The sequence below is a fragment of the Rhinolophus sinicus genome, chromosome 7 (genome assembly GCF_057876585.1).
Source record: "Rhinolophus sinicus isolate RSI-liver-muscle chromosome 7, RSI-T2T, whole genome shotgun sequence".
Classification (NCBI taxonomy): Eukaryota; Metazoa; Chordata; class Mammalia; order Chiroptera; family Rhinolophidae; genus Rhinolophus; species Rhinolophus sinicus.
The window spans coordinates 47,465,967-47,480,926 of NC_142507.1; the positions used below are offsets into that span (position 1 = coordinate 47,465,967).

The window sequence follows — 14,960 nt, forward strand, 5'->3', positions numbered from 1 at the left end:
TACGTCTGCCTAGTGGACTAATATGCAGCCTTTAAAAACAAAGAGGTATGTGTGTACACACAAACACAGAGTTAGTAAAACTGCCCATGCTAGACAATTAAGTGAAAAACCTAACTGCCAAACAATACGTGATGCCATTCATACAGAAAGTAAAGGATTTTTATATACATTTTCCTGCTTAGACAGAAATTCAGAAAGGTGCCGTCCTGGAAATAGCTCATGTTTAATGGATTGTTACCATGTATAGGACGCTTTCGTGGATTATTTAGTACTCATAGCAACGTTACAGAGTAAGAATTATTTTTCTACCTGTTTTACAGATGAAGACAAACTGAGATTTAGAGAGATTAAGTAACATGCCAAAGGTCACACACCAAGTAAGCAGAGCGAGGCAGGGGGTTCCAGCATTTGCTCACCTCTCCCCTTTGTGACACTGTCAGCAGTGAAAGTGCATAGGAGAGGTTCAGACCGGCCAGGCTGATGAGAAAATCTCAGTAAATAATGCCGAAGTGCCAGACGTTGTCGTGTTCCTGCCTGGGCAGCTCTGATGAGATGCAGACAGTGAGCGCTTTATCACACCCCAGCTCAGGAGAAGCCTGTTTTCTTGTTGAACAGCCTGACACAATTAATGACGGGGCTTCCATCTTCTCTGAGCAAGGAAACGCAAAATAATAAATCCTGATCCGAGAGGGCTCATCCTTATCTGTCATGAAGGCGAACAAACAAAATTACTCTGTAGCTTGTGAAAGAAGGGGGAACAGCCTAGAAACGGATTTTAGTACAGGAGCTGGAAAACTTGCTCTCCCTCTCTCTGCCTGGTTGGAAAATGAGGAACGTGAGGGCTTCTTTCTGCTCACTCAACTCTTTCAGCCAGTGGCAATGCCACCACACTGAATTATTTTGCGGTTACAAGGGCTCATGATGCTACATACATCTGAGCCAAGGCTGGCTTAATGGGTGGTGGGACCAAATACCATCGGAGGAGAGCCTGTGACTCAGATAAAAGATGGGTTAAACCGAACGCCACCAAAGGCAGATGAATAGGTAAGGGGATCAAGGTCATCCTAAACAAAGTCCGGACATCTGGGTGGAATGAGGGCGATATAGAAGAATGGTTGGATTTCATTTTATAGGAGCAAATACTATACCTTTCCTTTGTATTCAGTATCTCTTTCCTCCAGGTGAGACTTCTGAAAAGAATCTATTCATTTAGAAGAAATGGTAGTGGAAAAGTTTTGGGGCAGGGAGGAGAAGGAAAAAAGAAAACCGCACCAACCACGAGATTTTTCTAGCAATGCTCCTATCAATATTTACTTGGCTAATTGTCTAGTTTTGACATAAACATCCTGGTTGGCAAGCTACCAACACTGTGAAAGTTGGGCCGCCCGTTGCAAGGAGCTGGGCAGAGCCGCTGCTCACAGATCCCTTCTCTGAGTGCTTGCACGGAGCCGAGCTTTCTCGCCTCATTGCCTGTTCATTTCCCACCAGGAAAGGTCAGCATGCTAACAAACAGCATTGCGGTTTGGCTTGCCGTGGAAACATCCCAAGGTCAGGTGGAACTAGAGCTGGCCCCCGCGGTGGAGATCCCCAACGCCTGGTCCAAGAAAGCTCGGTGGCCTCGGTGGCCTTGGTGTCTGACGCGCTGGCCTTCCCGAGAGAGAGTGGGGTGCATCAAGGTACTGGTGGACAGGGCCCCAGCTCACCAGAGCTCAGACGCTTACAGCTTAACCAACCGCAGCATTACTGACTGCCAACCAGCGTCAAAAGGAAAATTGAGGTTTCATTAGATCGGCAGTGCTCAAAGTGTGGGCCCCAGGACCCGCAGCGGCACGTGAGAACCTGTTAGAAATGCAGATTCCTAGGCCCCGCTCTGGACCTACCGAATAAGGCTTGGTGGGTGGGGCCCAGCGATCTGTGCTTTAACAAGCCCTCCAGATGATGGTGGTATAGGCTCAAGTTGGAGAACCACTGCCCGAGGGTAAGTGGGCACAGCCTCTCCAATTAACTGCAAGGGGTTTTGCCTTGAGGCTCCCTCTGGGTCCCCATGTAGGATGTACTGCCTGCCCTGGGGCTGGTCCCCCAGACTAGTGGACTGCTTTGGAGATGGTTTTCTATGTGGGCAAGCATCATCCTCATTTTCCCGCGATGTTTCTCTTCTTCCAGTCATTTGGATTTACCTTGTTGGCCCGGTCCACTTATCACTGGCAGCTGAGCTTCGTGCAGGCCGAGCAAATGCTGCTGGAGCAGCTGGACGAGGATGGGGGCTGCCGAAGGAAGTGTTTTCAGGCCATGAGGCAGATGAAGGAGGATGTCTGGTGTCCAGGAGAGAGGCCTGTTATCACATCCCACCATCTGCAGGTGAGTGTGTGGCCATAGAGGGCCCAGGGCAGCTGTGGTTGGGTAGGTCCTGTCTGCATCTCCTGTTGGGCCTGGCCAGAGCCACGCGGAAGGGTGTGTGTGTGTGAGACGAATTCAGGATGGGGCTCTAGTGTCCCTATTTGCTGTCCTACAAATTATTCTTCATGGAGGTAGATAAACCCGGGCTGTCTATGTGTCCATAACACCCCTGGCCAGGGTAAAATCTCCTCCACTTGCATCCCTTCTTTCTACTTCCCTCTTTTCCTTTTCTTTTCTGTTTTTTCTTTTTTGTGTGTGTGTGTCTTTTTTTCTTTTTCTTCTCTGTCACTATCTCTCGCCTCCTTTTATTTCACTCAAGAAACCAACACGAGTGCCCACCCTGGGCCAGAAACGTTGCTGAGGTTTACAAATGAATCTACAGTCTGGTGAAATCTTGCGAATTGCTCACACCTCAGATAAATTCATGTTTTCCCTTGTGTTTTGACTCCCTCAGTCCCCGCTCTAACCCAAGCACAGCCCCTCACTCACACACGTACCCACACCCTCTGCACAAGGGAGGAAACCAGGAAATGTGGACATTAGCACGTTGCTGCAAACCTACACTTCCGGGTTCCAAATCATTGGGCATAGCTTTTCTCTTGCTCTGCCAGCACCTGCCACCTCTTGCCCCAAACCCAACATTACACGTTCCCAAATGCACCCACTCTCTCACTCACTGACTCAGCAAATGTTTGCTGAGGTTACTGTGGGCCAGACATCTACCCCCGCACCTCACCTACTCTCTACCTGGAGGCACATGGTGAACAAATGCAGACGTAGGTCCTGCTCTCGTGGAACCTGTGGTCTAGCAGGGGAGACAGACTTTGGTCACACAGTCCTGCAGGTGTGTGAGGAATCCCACAAGGCAGGGAGCACCAGGGAGAAAAAGAACGTTGCTCTCTGAGGGCTCAGAGCAGCAGAACCTAACTAACCTGGACTGAGGGGTCAGGGCCCTTCCCCTGGGGAGGTGGCCTTTGATCACACTCTACTCCTCTTTCTCCAATCTCCCACTGCGCAGGGCGAACTGACTCTCATGTAACACTGTGTGCAGCACACTGGGGTCGGGAAGGATGGGCCGCTTACAGACCGCACAGCCCCAGCCCAGCTTTGGCCCTTCTCTCTGACTTTCTGCACAGGTGAGGGCAGGCCCCTGGGGTGGCCACCTGCCTGTGTGCTGCCTTCCTTGCGTGCGTCTACTTGCGTCTCCTCTCGTGCAATGGACAACCATTTTCCAGCCGTGCGTTAATCTTGTAGCTCTAACGTAATCTATTGGAGAGCAAGCACGGTGTTGCTCTTACACATTGCTGCTCTTGTACGTTACTCTCTCTCCCAGTGCTTTGGACACAGTAGTTGCTCAGCAAATATGTGTTGATCGAATGAATGAATGATTTCACATCGTATTCAACTCCCCCCACACCCTCTTAACATCACTAGTCTTTGCTTTCTTATCTTTTCTGATCATCTGTCTTTCCTGGCCTGCCCAAGAATCTGTTAATATCTCATTTGCACATACGGGGGCTTTACTCTGGAGTTTCAACAGTCTTCACATGTCCCCAGGTACATTCCCCTTTAAAAAAACATACACCTACCTGTTCTGGGCTGAGGGCATGGGCTTTCTGAAAACAATCTAATTCATTTGGTGGATTTAGCATCTTGCTTCCTTGCCTTTCCACAGACCACACTAGGACGAGTTAGAGCTGAGAAGCAAACGCCAGGCTGTCTCACATCAAAACCCCACAATCTTAACCACTGACATCATCGCTTCACAGTTACGATGGATGACACACTTTAAGTGGCATGGATATTTTAGGCAAGATTGAATAGGGCCACCATGGGCCTCCCAGCCCTTGACTGCTCTCAAAACTGCATTCCACCCGTGGATTTGCTTTCATTCCAGTTATGTCTCAGTCATCTAGAAGATTTTAGGGCAACTCCTTAAAGGTTGTCTGTTTCAACCCCCTACATGGCACAATAACATTGTCTGTTTCCCTAAACCCCCTACATGGCACAATAACATTGTGCATTCTTAAGAATGGGCATTTAAAAGGGGGTTGTTTGTTGAGAAGGATGGACACATAGAAACAGGACTCATGGCCTTTTCACCAGTCTACCCTTGATCAAAGGGCAGGATTCTTTCACATTTAGGCATCGGATGGACGTGGCTGGGGACAGTGGTGTTATCCCTGATGATGGCTCGAGTGTGCAGGGCTGCACAACAGCCAGGCATGGTCACCTCACCTTCCGTCTGACACTGACCTAGAAAGTCGTCACCTCCTCTCCAAAGAGGCTCTTCCCTAAAGTGATTTCACGTGAAGGAAGAGTTTATCTTTCATTGGCTTGTTTATTTCTAAAACCCACTCAAAGATGATCCCGGGTGTCACTGTTTCAGTGTGCTTGGGGAGATAAAAGCTTAGCGACAAGAGGAATTAATATACAATTATTTTTTGTATCTAGGTAACCTTGACTATCATGAAATTTTCTCCAACTCACTCAAAGCAATATAATCTCAATCAAAACATGTTCAAAATCTTGCTCTGAACCTAAGACTGTTCTTTTTACTTTTTCGTCAAGACTATGTTTTAAAATACTCAACATCTAAACCATGCCATGAGTTAATACATTATTTCAGTTGGTCAATAAACATTCAATGGCTGCCTCCCATGGGCCAGTCCCTCTGCTGGGTGCTGGTGACATCATAGTGAAGAAAAACCAGAGGAGCCCTCTGCGTTCATGGAGTTTACAGTCTAGTCGGGAATACGTAGGAAATATAAAAATAGCGACTACCGTAATCATTGCTGCTTATGAGAAATACACGGCAAAGAGGATGTTTCATGGGTGTCATAGGGAAATTGGATCTGATGAAAGCGTTTCCTAGATAAAGGGGGGAAAGAAGTATGCTCCGTGCGGAAGAAGTGACACCAGCCAGGGAAGAACGTAGGGCAAGATGAGGCTGGGAAGGAACGTCGGGACCAAACCTTGCAAAGCAAACGGTATTAAGGGTTGTATTTTTCATTAACAAGCACTGGGAAGACTTGGAAGGATTTTGGAAAAGAAGAATCATAGATTTGTATTTCAAAAAGATCACACTGGCTGCAGTGTGACTGGTGACAGATTCCATGGTGACAAGACTTAGGTGTAGACTGGTTCGACAGCCACTGCAGAGGTCTGGGTGAGAAGAGGTGGGAGAGGATGGTAATACTGGAGATGGAGAGAAGTGGGTAGAGTTGAGAAATATTTAGGCAGGAGGATTGGCAGGGCTTGATTGGGATTGGTGGACGCCTGGGTTTGTGTCTTACATAACTGGCTGGCTAAGCAACTCTGGGGGCAGAGCAGGTTTGTGGGGGAAGCCTGTGAGTTCAGTCTGGACATGTTGACTGAAATGACTTTCAGATTTTTCAAGAAATGCCAGGTGAGGTAGTCAGTGAAAAGTCCTGAGCTGGGGAAAGAGATGGCAAATCAGCCATATCCAGTAGGAATGAAAGCCACTGTGGGGGAAGGAAGATAGAATAAGAGGAGAGGAGGGCCTAGTGCTGAGAAACTCCAACATTTAAAGGCAGGTACAGGAAAAGAAGCCTGTCAAGGAGTAGCTATAATGCTGAGAGAAACCCAGACAGTATGATTTCTTGGAAGGCAAGTGAAGAATGGTGCAAGACAGAGGGTAGGGATGAGAGAATCAGATTCCACTGAAAGGCGAGGTACGGGGCCGAACAAGGCCTGCTGGGTTTAGCAATGTGGAGATGACTGGATCTCAGGAGAGCCGCTTTCAGAACTGATGGCAGAAGTATCCATACTGGAGGCAGGGAAGTGGGGGAGAGGGCATGACGGCAGAGAACTGTGAGAGCGTTCTTTGGAGAGACCGGGATTTGCAGAGGTGAGAGTTAGGGCAGGAGAGAGAAGTGGAATGGGAGAGCAGAAGAGCTTGGAAGGGGTTTAAAAGCCAGCGAGGAAGGGAAACCCATCACATACGGTTCCTGGAAGGAGGGAGGGATTTGCCCAGCTAGGAGTGGCACATGCAGCTCGGAAGAGCAGAAAACGCTGATGTCCGCAGGACGGTCTGGTCTGTGGGCATGAGGGTTTCCATTTTCCCTGTCAAGTTGGAGGCAAAAGCATGTGCGGGTAGGGTGGGGGTCCTGGGAAATGTCAGTGGAGAGCGAGGAAATTAACAGAGAGGCACAGGAGACCAGCAGGACAGGCCAAGAGCGCACTGGGGCGGGGTGGGGGTCATGAATTCAGGGCAGAGCCTCTCTGCCCCTTCCAAAGCCATGGGAGCCCAGTGGTCTTTCTGAAGATAAGCCCCTCCATTGTCGGGAATGATGCCTGTTCTGACACCACGTCCTCCTTCCACAGACAGTGCTCTTTTGGACTTGTGAGAAATACCCCCACTCCAACGACTGGCAGGTCTTCAGCAAAGGATTCCTGCGCCTGGTGAGGAAGCTGTACAAGTGTGTGAGCCAGCACTTTCTCAAACACTTCTTCGTGCCAAAGAGCAACCTCTTTCGGTATGCCAACTCAGGTGAACTGGACGCCGTGGCCCAGAAACTGGCCCTCTTCCTGAAGGACCCCCAGATGGACCTGCCCTGAGGCTGTGCCAGCCTGGGGGCTCTTGGACATTTCATTTCTGGCTTGACCTCTGTGGACTGTTCCAGTCACATGCTCAGGAGCGAAGCTACGTATGGCAGAGCAATTTACATCGGCCCAGTAGCGCTCAAGAGGGAAAGCCTGTGTCCTCGGATGTCTGGCCCAGGCATCTGTGGAGCCAAGCAAGCATTTCAGCCCTCCCTAGCTACCTCTTATGGGGACAACTCTCATCAGGCCTCCCCAAGCCACAGATTCTGAACTGGTGACAGTTCTGAATTTATTTTCCCTTGCTCAGGTGCTGGTAGTCGGGTGGGGAACCCTGGAAGGCCAGGCATCCGTCTGCTGCCCAGCAGTGTTTCTCCATCCCACTGACCCCAGGCTCATTATTTTTCCATTTGTGAAATGGGACTATTACCATGCCTCCCTGAGGGCAGGGCTGGGAGCCTCTGGGACTGTGCTGGGGCTCTTTCAAGGAGAAGGCATTGGATTAACAGTGTTCCTCACTGGTTTAGTGGCTAGCGTTTGCATCCTGCGTCAGTAACCTTCCCGCTGATTAAACGATTCCATCCGATGCGTTAGCCTGCCTGTGTAGCCCTCAGTGCTCTCCAGCTCTCCTAAGCGGTGGTTCCAGGTTTGTGGTTCTCTCTGCATCCCTGGTGTTCATTCTCCAAGTAGAGGAAGTGGTTTTGATGGCTAGTATCAGTCAAAGATGAAAGGGCAGCGCTGTCCGCCACCTTCCTCTCACCACTGCCCTCTCCTTGCTTCTCATGCTGTGGGGCAGGGATGGGACTACCTTAGATCTATGCATGAGCTCAGTGCTATGACCTGCGTGGAATGACTCGGGTGTCATTCACGTCTCAACACCTCCCTTTGCTCACTTCCTTCCTTCACTCATTCATTGATAAATATATGCTCATTGGGCACTGGGAATGCAACAAAGAGCAAGATGGACAAGGCTTACCTGATGGATGATGCTTAATGGTGGAGACAGGAGATGAACAACCAATAAATAAACGCAATTATTACAATCTGTAGCAAGTGCCCTGAAGGAATAAACAGAATATTGAAATAGAGCCACAGAGAGATCCTTGAAGGATGACAATGGTGAACAGCTGTAAGGGGAAGGGAAGGGAGCCAGTGAAGACTTGGAAGCATCCCCTCGTCAGTCAGGTCACGTGGCGTTGGAAAGCTGGTAAGGAATTTGTATTTTATTCTAAAATGAAAGGTGTGACTTTTGGCCTCTCCCGGTGTCATGATCTGATTTGCATTTTAAGTGTTCATTCTAGCGTCTGCATAAACAGGGTCTGGGGCTCACCCAGGGTCAGGAGGAGGGAAGGCACTCTTGAGCTCCATATTTTGAATTTTTCTGAGGTCCCAAGGCCACATATCCTGTACAGCATGTTTATCAGGAATTCTAGTAGTTCTGGTGAGATCAATGGTTTCTTCTGGCATTTATTTAATGTTTCTCAATTTAAGAGAATCCTTTATGACTTAGAACATTTTCGCCAAATATGTAACAGTGAAATTTCTAAAAGCATGAACTGTTGATTTTTTTTTTTTAAAGAGAAGTCACATTTGAAAAGGAAACCAATTATTTTTACAAAATTACTGAAACCAAATGGCGGGGTTCCTGGGCTTTCACATAGGAAATCGTGGTTTTAAAATGTTGGGGGGATAAAAATCTTTCCAAGCATACAATGAGTTTACAGTTTTTGAAAACATGAACTGATGAGCAAACCCGTGTTTTGTTAAATCGTCAAAACTTGCATTCAAATTCTCATTCTTGGGTCTTGGGAAACATTTTTGAGAAGGTGTCAGATATAGCAAGCTTTATTTTTATTTATTTTAATGATGAAAGAAAACAGCTGAGCAAGTTTTAAAACAGCTCTGCAGTCACAGAATGTTAAAAAGTGTAAGTTGACTGTACCATTGATTTGAAATGTGTGCATGTGTACGGAGAGGGATGGTACTGACACACTCCACATTGATGCCAGTAGATTTTTCCCACCTTTCCCTGTAGGTCTGTGGTTTCTGGAGGAAGTAGGGCTAGCTGCAGATTCCTGAGTGTTCCTACTGCTGGCCAGCAGAGGGCAGTGGGCGACCACTCACGAAAAGAGCCAAGTTCCCACCCCGTCCCTTCTCAGCCCAGCAGGTGTCACCTTCCTCTGCCTATAATTTACACCTGGCTTCTCCAAAAAAGGAAGCAAGCAGGGACAGTGGATTCCAGCTCTTGCTAAATCATTTCTTTCCTGCCACTTTGGCCAAAATTCACAGTCTTTCTGCTTGAAGCTCCGATTTACAAAGGGAACCTATTAGAGGATAGTCCATCCTGGGGACTATGGCATATTCAGCTCATTCTGCTTCCGGGGACAGATTACGCGGTTCAGAAAAGTCTGATAATATTACTACTCCTTTATTCTGGTCAGCCTTTTTTTTTTTTAATTCTCCAAAAGACCTCTCCTATTCATCTCCAATCTTCTGGGCGCAGGATTGTTTTATAGTGGAATGGTTGGTATTCAGCCACTGTAACTGATCTGGTGGAGTTCGCATCCCAGCTCTGACACTGTAACCGCCTGCTCCGGCAAGTTGTTCAACCTCCGTAAATCTCCATTTCCTTATGGCATTGTTATGGGCTGTCGTGTCCCCTCAAATTCATATGTTGAGCTCTAACCCCCAATACCTCTGAGTGTGACTGTATTGGGATAAAGGGTCTTTGAAGAGGTGATGAAGCTGAAAGAAGGCTGTTAGGGTGGTGCCCTAATACAACAGGACCGGTATCCCTTTAAACTTGAGGAAGAGAGATCATGGGTGGGCGTGCAGAGACAAATAAGCCATCTGCAAGCCCAAGGGGAGAGGCCTCAGGGGAAACCGACACAGCTGGCACCTTGATCTTGGGCTTCCAGCCTCCAGAACTGCAAGAAAATCGTTTTCTATTGTTTGAGCCCCGCAGTCTGTGGTACTTTGTTATGGTGACTCTGGGAAACTAACACAGGCATCGTGAGAGAATACATACCTCATTGCTTTGATGAGACGAAACGGAATGATGGATGTAAACAGCTCTTTGTCTAGTACCTGGCATGGAGTCGAATAAATGTTTAGCAATTTAGATGCCTGCCCTCGTGGCCATCTGTCCATCTCTGCCATTCCAGACAACTACCTTCACCCCACGTATGAATTCTTCATAAAGAAATTAGAAAGCATCACAAGGAAAACATGCACAGAATTGCACCACAAATTCCATAAACCCGCCTTTTTCTTTGTTCCTCTTGCTAAAATAGAGGAAATATCTCTCTTGTTTTCTCCACGTGTGATGGACTGCTGCCTCCAAGCTTCTTGGGGACGTCTTTCCCTTTATTTCCGTGTTGTCCTGCAGCGTCTGCCTGCCCCCCTCCTCCCTTTACTCTCCAGCTCCCTGAGTTATTATACCTGAGTCTCCACTGCCTCACCACTCTTGTGTATATGTGTGTGTGAAAAATAATCATACACGAGAGAGTCTAAATGGTCTAAAGAGTAATAATTAAACAACAACACACTCACTATCTGGATGGAAAAAAGTAACAGATTACCAGTACTTTAGAATTCTCCTGGGTGCCCCTTCCGTTCCCTAGCCCCTCCCTCCCTGACATAGGTAATCATGATTCCACATTTGATGTAGGTCATTCTGCTTTTCTTCATAGATTTTTATTTTTGTAACCATCTACCTATTGCATTTCATTGAACCTAAATCCCCAACAATTGTGCAATGCATCATTATTTCATGGCTAAGAAAGAAAAAGTGTGGCTTTGAAATGTAATTACAGAACACCAGTGATTGTAAGATGCGTCTCAATTTTAGACATTAAGATGTGCAGAGGTGTATTGTAGAATCAACAAAGTTGGACTTGCGTCATCCCAATATCTTTTTAGTTTTGCCTGTTTTTGAACTTTGTGTAAATTGAATCATACCGTATAGAGTCTTCTTTGCTTTGCTTCTTACGTCTACAATATGCTTTTGATACTCTCCCATGTGGGCGCATGAGGCCAGTGGTATGTTCCTTTTCACTACTGAATAATATTCCACTGCAAGATTATTCCACTTTATGTTATTCTAACTGACATATGGGTTGTTTCCAGTTTTAGTGATTTGAACTATTTTGATGCACCTCTTATATGTGTATTCTGACGCACTCAAGTTTTTTAAGGGTATATGCATAACAGTGAAATTTCAGGTTCAAATATGTGTGTATTTAAATTTATGAGGTGACATCAACATATCTTCCGAAATAATAGCGCCAATCTAAATTCTCCATTTTAATGTAGGTGAATTTTCAGTGGCTTTCTCCATTATAATGGAGCACATTTTGTGTCTTATTTAAGAAATCCTTCGCTTTTCTTCAGGTTCATGGAGGTAGGTTCCTATGTTCTCTAAAATTTTATAGTTGTGCCTTTCACCAGTTAGGAAATGCCTCTGTTGTTGTTGTTTTTTTAATTCTATTCCAATAATATGAGAATAATCTGTGTGCTTAAAAGTTTTGTAACACTCATCTGAAAAGCCAATTGGGACTCTGTTTTCTTTGTCAGATGACTTTAAACTATTAATCATTTTCTTTTAGGGATAAAGGACATTCAGGTTTTCTATTTCTTCTTAGCAGGTGTTGTTAATTTGTATTTTACTAGGAATTTATCCATTTCATCTAAGTTTTCGAATTTACTGGCATAAAAGTGTTCATAATATTTTATTATTATCTATTTAAATTCTGATGCATCTGTGTTCATCTTTCTTGATAAATCTGTTAGACACTTACCAAATAATCACTTGTTAGTTTTGTTGATCTTATTTATTACATATTTGTTTTCTATTTCATTAATTTCTGCTATCTTTCTTTCTCTCTGTTTTCTTTAGGTTTATTCTGATATATATATATATATATATATATATATATATATATATATATATATATATTCTTAAATTAAATTCTTAGCTCAGAAATCCTCAGCTTTTCTTCTTTTCTAAGTATATAAATTTCCTGTTAATACCATTTTTGTGGAATCCCATAGGTTTTGGTATATTGTATTTTCATCTTCTTTCATTTCTATTCATTTTCGAATTTCTCCCATCATTTCCTCTTTGACCCATGAGGTTCTTAGAAGTTTTTAAAAATTATTATTTTCAAGCACATTGGGTTTCCTCGTTATGTTTTTGTTATTGATTTCTAACTGAATTGCATTGTTGTCAGAGAAAGTGGTCTGAAAAGCCCCCATCCTGTGATACTCGCTGAGGCCAGCATTTGTAGCCCACTTCTTTACTGTTCTCTGTGCATGCAAAGAAAGTATACAGATTTAGACACAAAGTTCAATAAATGGCAGCCACATCATGCACTGCTCGAATTTTCTACAGATTTCAGTTTGGCTACATTTTACAACATTTACTGTGAGAGTTGTTTTAAAATCTCCCATGTTGATCGTGGATTTTAAAATTTCTCCTTATAGTTCCATCAAACTCTTGCTTAATATACTTTGAGACTATATTATTAGGGACATATAGGTTTAGAACTTTTATGTTTTCCCATTTAATTGAAGTTTTTGTCATTACAAGGTGACCTTTTTTAGCTAATGTAGACATTTTACCTAAACGTTGATTTCGTCTGATAGTAATATTGTGACACCCCTTTATTTTGGTTACTAGTTGTCTAGTATATCTTTTTCTATCCTTTATCTTTCAATCTATTTGTATCTTTATGTTGTTGATAACTGTGTCTCTTGTAAATGGCTGATTTTCTAAAAATTCCCATCTGACAGTTGAGGTCTTTTGATTCTAATGTTTAGTCCATTTATATCTATTCTGGAGATTAATGCATCTGGGTTTATTGATACTCTCTTGTTATTTATTTTCTGTTTGACCCATTTTATAAATCTTCCGCTGCCTCTTGTCCCACCTTCTTGCCTTTAAATAATTTATCACCCCCCCCCTTTTTTTCATTCCTTTCCCCCTCTACCAGTTTGGAAGATTCATATCCTATCTCTGTCCTTTTAATGATTACCAAGGCTATTCGCATATATAGACTAAACTGTATAGACTAAAGTCAAAAGTTAACCAATACCTTTAAATGTTCTCTAACAAGGACCCTAGAAAGTTTGGCTCCTATCATTTCCCCTTCCACGTTATGTGCTATTGTGTGACCCAAGATTTTGGTTTTAGCCTCTTGGCCCCTTACCCCTTACCCCCCGCCGCACCATATACATATATAAAATGGATATTCTGGTTATTATTGTACAAAAGTCTTATTTTATTCACAGATTTGCCACTATCCTTACGCTCTTTAGTTGTTGAAAATTGTCCTGATTCGCCACCATTCTTGAAAGATAGTTTCCTTGAGTATTTAATTTTAAGTTCACAACATTTTTCTCATCGCATTGAGGATATTTTTCCACTGGCTTCTGTTGTTGCTATCTATTGTCAGTCACTGGACTATTTGTTATTTCTTTGTATGGGTCTGCTTTTTTCTCTGACTGCTTTTCATTTCTAATAATCCTCCTCCTTCTCTCTCTTCTCTCTTCTCTCTACAGACTTTATCTGTATTTTCAGGATTGTATCTTTACAACCCTGGCACAAAGTAAGTGCCCAGTAAATAAAGTGTTAAATGAAAGTGTTGATAAAACTCCTTCAAAAACTATCCATTCCAGTCTCAAGTTTCTTGGATTTTTACATGCATCTGGGTTTTTTCTTTCCTCAAAAGCAACAGAATCATAGAATTTTCTAGCTTGAAGAGCTAGTAGAGGCCCTCACGTTTAGCTTGGAGGAGACTGAAGTTTAGACAGGTTGAATGACTGTTTGGGCTCAGATCTCAAATGTTGAGCTAATCTGCAATTGAAAGTCTAAAATGCAAACCTAAGAAATGTAGGAAACGAAATCTAACTTGAACTTTGGCAGGCATACATTTTTGGTGATTCTTTCTCATCTGTGCCCTTTGCTCTGACTCACTCCCCATGCCCCCCACCCTGTTTCCTATTTCCTGGTTGTCAGGACATCAGCATGGGCAGGACTCCTTGTGGGACGTGGGGACTCTCTCTCTCTCTCTCTCTCTCTCTCTCTCTCTCTCTCTCTCTCTCTCTCTCCCCCCATCCCCCCCGCGCTCCCTCCCTCTCAAAATCTCCCTCTTTTTCCCTCATCAAAAGAGAATTAAAAGAGTCCTGTCACTTTTCTCTGAATTCAGAATATATTGGTGGGTTTAACAGACATGGGAATGTGGAAGAATGAGGGAAAATAACCATCATCACCACAAAGAGATCCCGGTGATCGAGCAGGCAGCCCCTTCCTTTTATAGGTGAGAAGGCAGAGGCCAAGAGAGGAGAAAAAATGATTTGCTCCAATGTTTTGTGTCCCAGACTGAACCGATTTTCCCTCTCAAACGTGCCCCTCACCTGAGTAAATGGAGTCATTTTTCCACCACTTGCTTCAGCCGGAAACGCAGCAGCCGTCCTTCAGCCAGCCCTCTCTTCCCATCACATCACGCAGCACCTTCAATCCACCAGCAAATCCTTTGTCTCTTCTTCCTAAAAGTAGTCCAGGTAGGACTCCCACATGGTCCGCTGCCCCCAGCCCCAGGCCAAGCCTTCCTCCTCGCCTTTCTAGACTGCACAGGCTTCCTAACCGGTTTCCTTGTACCCACTCTTGCCCCTCCGCCCCATCCCACCAGGGTTCCCCACACAAGAGCCAGGGTGGTCTTTTCAATGTGCACATCCAATCATGGTTTTTCCCTGCTCTAAATCCTTCCAGTGGCTTCCCATCCCTCGTAGGAAAAAACTGAAACTCCTCACCATGGCCCACGAAGCTCACAGGATCTGCTTCCTGCCCTGCTCTCTGCCCTCACCCACTACCACTCCTTCCACCTCATTCCAGCCACAGGATGCTGGCTTCCTTGCTTTGTTTCTAACACACTGAGCTCATGCCTGTCCCAGGGCCTGTGTACCTGTTGGCTCCTTCGCTCAGAAATCCCTTGCCCCGC

At 45.0% G+C, this 14,960-nt stretch overlaps 1 protein-coding gene across 7 annotated transcripts in view; it reads left to right on the forward strand.

Annotated features, from left to right (window-relative positions):
* Positions 1-14,960, forward strand: part of MAB21L3 (mab-21 like 3) — a 59,274-nt gene that overhangs the window by 39,394 nt on the left and 4,920 nt on the right. For 4 of the 7 annotated variants that reach the window (XM_088799515.1, XM_074318510.2, XM_074318513.2 and 1 more), the window contains 3 exons: positions 1,489-1,676; positions 2,164-2,358; positions 6,745-8,048. In XM_088799515.1, coding sequence (XP_088655641.1) covers positions 1,489-1,676; positions 2,164-2,358; positions 6,745-6,978 — 617 coding nt within the window. In that variant the 3' untranslated portion in view covers positions 6,979-8,048. Of the gene's footprint in view, positions 1-1,488; positions 1,677-2,163; positions 2,359-6,744; positions 8,510-14,960 lie in introns of those variants that run through there. The other 3 variants (XM_088799516.1, XM_074318515.2, XM_088799517.1) reach the window with 2 other exon arrangements.